At 31.0% G+C, this 2,544-nt stretch overlaps 1 protein-coding gene across 4 annotated transcripts in view; it reads right to left on the reverse strand.

The window, feature by feature from the left end:
- Positions 1 to 877: 877 nt before the first annotated feature.
- The window catches only part of LOC132107686 (platelet-derived growth factor D-like), a 27,360-nt gene continuing 25,693 nt past the window's right edge, over positions 878 to 2,544 (reverse strand). For all 4 annotated transcript variants that reach the window (XM_059513837.1, XM_059513836.1, XM_059513834.1 and 1 more), the window contains exon 7: positions 878 to 1,366. In XM_059513837.1, coding sequence (XP_059369820.1) covers positions 1,238 to 1,366 — 129 coding nt within the window. In that variant the 3' untranslated portion in view covers positions 878 to 1,237. The remainder of the gene's footprint in view (positions 1,367 to 2,544) is intronic.

Below are 2,544 nucleotides of genomic sequence, written 5' to 3' on the forward strand. Positions count from 1 at the left end.
TTTCATTATTTTTTTATATTTCTCATAGTGAATTGAGAAAAATGTTAATTAAAGAAATGGAATTCAAAACTTTCTCATAATGATGACTTGAGAAGTTTAATGTAAAAAAGAACTTCTTATAAAAATGTAAACATTTCTCATAATGACTAATAAAGTTTCAAAGCTCACATTAATGCATTGAGAACGTTTCATGTATTAATGACCTAGATTCTCATCAAAATTCACACATTTCTCAGTGACTTGAAAAATGAATGTAGTAATAGCTTCGTTTCTTGCATAAATTGAAATATTTCACATAATAATGTCTTGATGCAAATTCATATAAGCATTTTCTATTAAAAATTCAACACTTTCTCTAACAATGACCTCGAGCCTCATCTCTGCCTTGTAAACGACTCATAATTAATGCCAGTCCAAATCCTTTAATTAAGAACAGCTTACATTTCCAAAAAACACTACTCCGACAAGAAACAAACGGAATTTCTCATGACTTATTTTATCGTAAAAGAACTGCAATATTTCACGACTTGAGAAAATATTCATCTAGTAATGATGACTCATAAAAATTTCAACTCAATTACGAGAAAGCTTCTCATTAGTATGACATGCTTAGCTATTATAGTGATAGATTCTCTTATGAGATGCATTTTGCAAAATTATGACACACAGAATCATATTTTAAAACAGAAACATGCTTCTACAGTGGTTAAATGAGTTTATTTGTCATAAATTAATGCATACAAAAAAAATTCCATACCTAAAAGCGGGCTTTTTATCTAATTTAAACAGTTCCTTTCTTTTCATTTTGGGGTGTAATTAATGTGCTTTCATGAGAGTCGCTCAAAGAAGAAAGAATATGAAAAAAAAACACATACAACAGCATGATCACAGATATAAAAAGACAAAGACAGTTCTTTTAATAAATAACACTGGCTTGGATCAGATTGTGAGGGATCCGCCCCTTCAGGGAGCTCTGACTTCTGATTGGTCTCAGAGAGCAAAAGCCTCATTAATATTAATTTACATTCCATTGGTGAGTTCCATGTGACTTTACTGGACACAACAACATATAAAGCATAAAAATAAAACTGCAACAGAGAAGCTACATTATATCAGAGTCCTAACACTGGAAAGAAAACTGAAGTGTGTGTGTGTGTGTGTGTGTGTTGTGTTTTTCTGTTTAGGTGGACGCATGACCTGTAGTTATATGTCTGAATGGCGTACAGTGTGTGTGTTTTCATCGCGGTGGTCTGGACTGACACACACAGTCACATCTCTCATGATGCTGCAGGTGAATCTCCTCCAGAACCCAGTGAGCTCGTGTTTTCTTCCTGTAGAAACTCGGACCAGGAGAAAACTTCAGCACCTGACAACACACACACACACACACACACACACACAAACACACACACGAAATATTAAGAGAAATCTAGTCAATTTTTAGTGAACAACTAAATGCAAGTCAAATAAATTTAGCATGGGTTTTGTAACTATAACCAATTTAATCAAATTATTGTAACTTGTAACTATAACTAAACGTTCAAAAAAAACAATTCAAGAATTTTATTTGCTTACCTATAACATGTAAAACTCAACAGGCAAGTTTTGTTCTTTAACAATTAAATGTAAAAATAAATATCAGCATATTTTGTTGCTTAACTATAACATTTTTAAAAATGAAAACAAGAACGTTTTGTTCTTTAACAATTAAACAAAATCAAATAACTTAATTGTTTTTACAACTAAATGTGAAAAATCAAATTCCGCTTAAATTCTACTTAATTTAACTAAAAATAAATTTGTTCAGCCAATGTTGTTCTTTACTGACTAAATGTTAAAAAAAAGGTTTTGTTTAGAACTTAACTTCAAAAAAATCAAAGATATTCTGTAAATTTACTCAAAAAAACTATAACAAAAAAAATCTAATTTAGCAAATTTTGTTCTTTAAGAATTAAAAGTTTCATTTTAACTGAAGGGGAAAAAGGTAAAAACAATAAATAACATACAGAGAAACAAAAGTAAGAAAACATATAAAGATCAAGGAATAACAACAAAAAATAACCTTGCTATACACAACAAAACTTAAAAGAAAGGCAATGGGCTCTATTGCAAGTTCAATTTGAAAAATAAACTAAAGAGTAAGTCTAAATGATTTTTTGTGTTAATGGATATTAAGCAGCAGATGCTGTTTGTAGAATTAAACCCAGAACATTCCATTAGAATAGTTAACTGTAACAGTTTGCAACAATGTTTATTCCTCATCAAAATAACCAAAGCCAGAGCTGCAGGTGTGATATTTCTTTGTTTGATCAGGGCAGGAAATAAAAGAGAATTATCAGTTGATTTGTCTTCATTGATTTGTTTAACAATCAATATCTGTCCTTGACCCTTAATCTCTAGATGTGTCATATGTTCTGTACCGAAGCTAATATATCAGTGTGTGTCTGTGTGTCTGTTTCACATTAGTCAGCACTTACAGCCGCAGCCAATCACATTTAGCAGATGTTGCCATGGGTAACAGTCTATTATTCTACACAATGACAG

Source organism: Carassius carassius, chromosome 28, assembly GCF_963082965.1.
Source record: "Carassius carassius chromosome 28, fCarCar2.1, whole genome shotgun sequence".
Classification (NCBI taxonomy): Eukaryota; Metazoa; Chordata; class Actinopteri; order Cypriniformes; family Cyprinidae; genus Carassius; species Carassius carassius.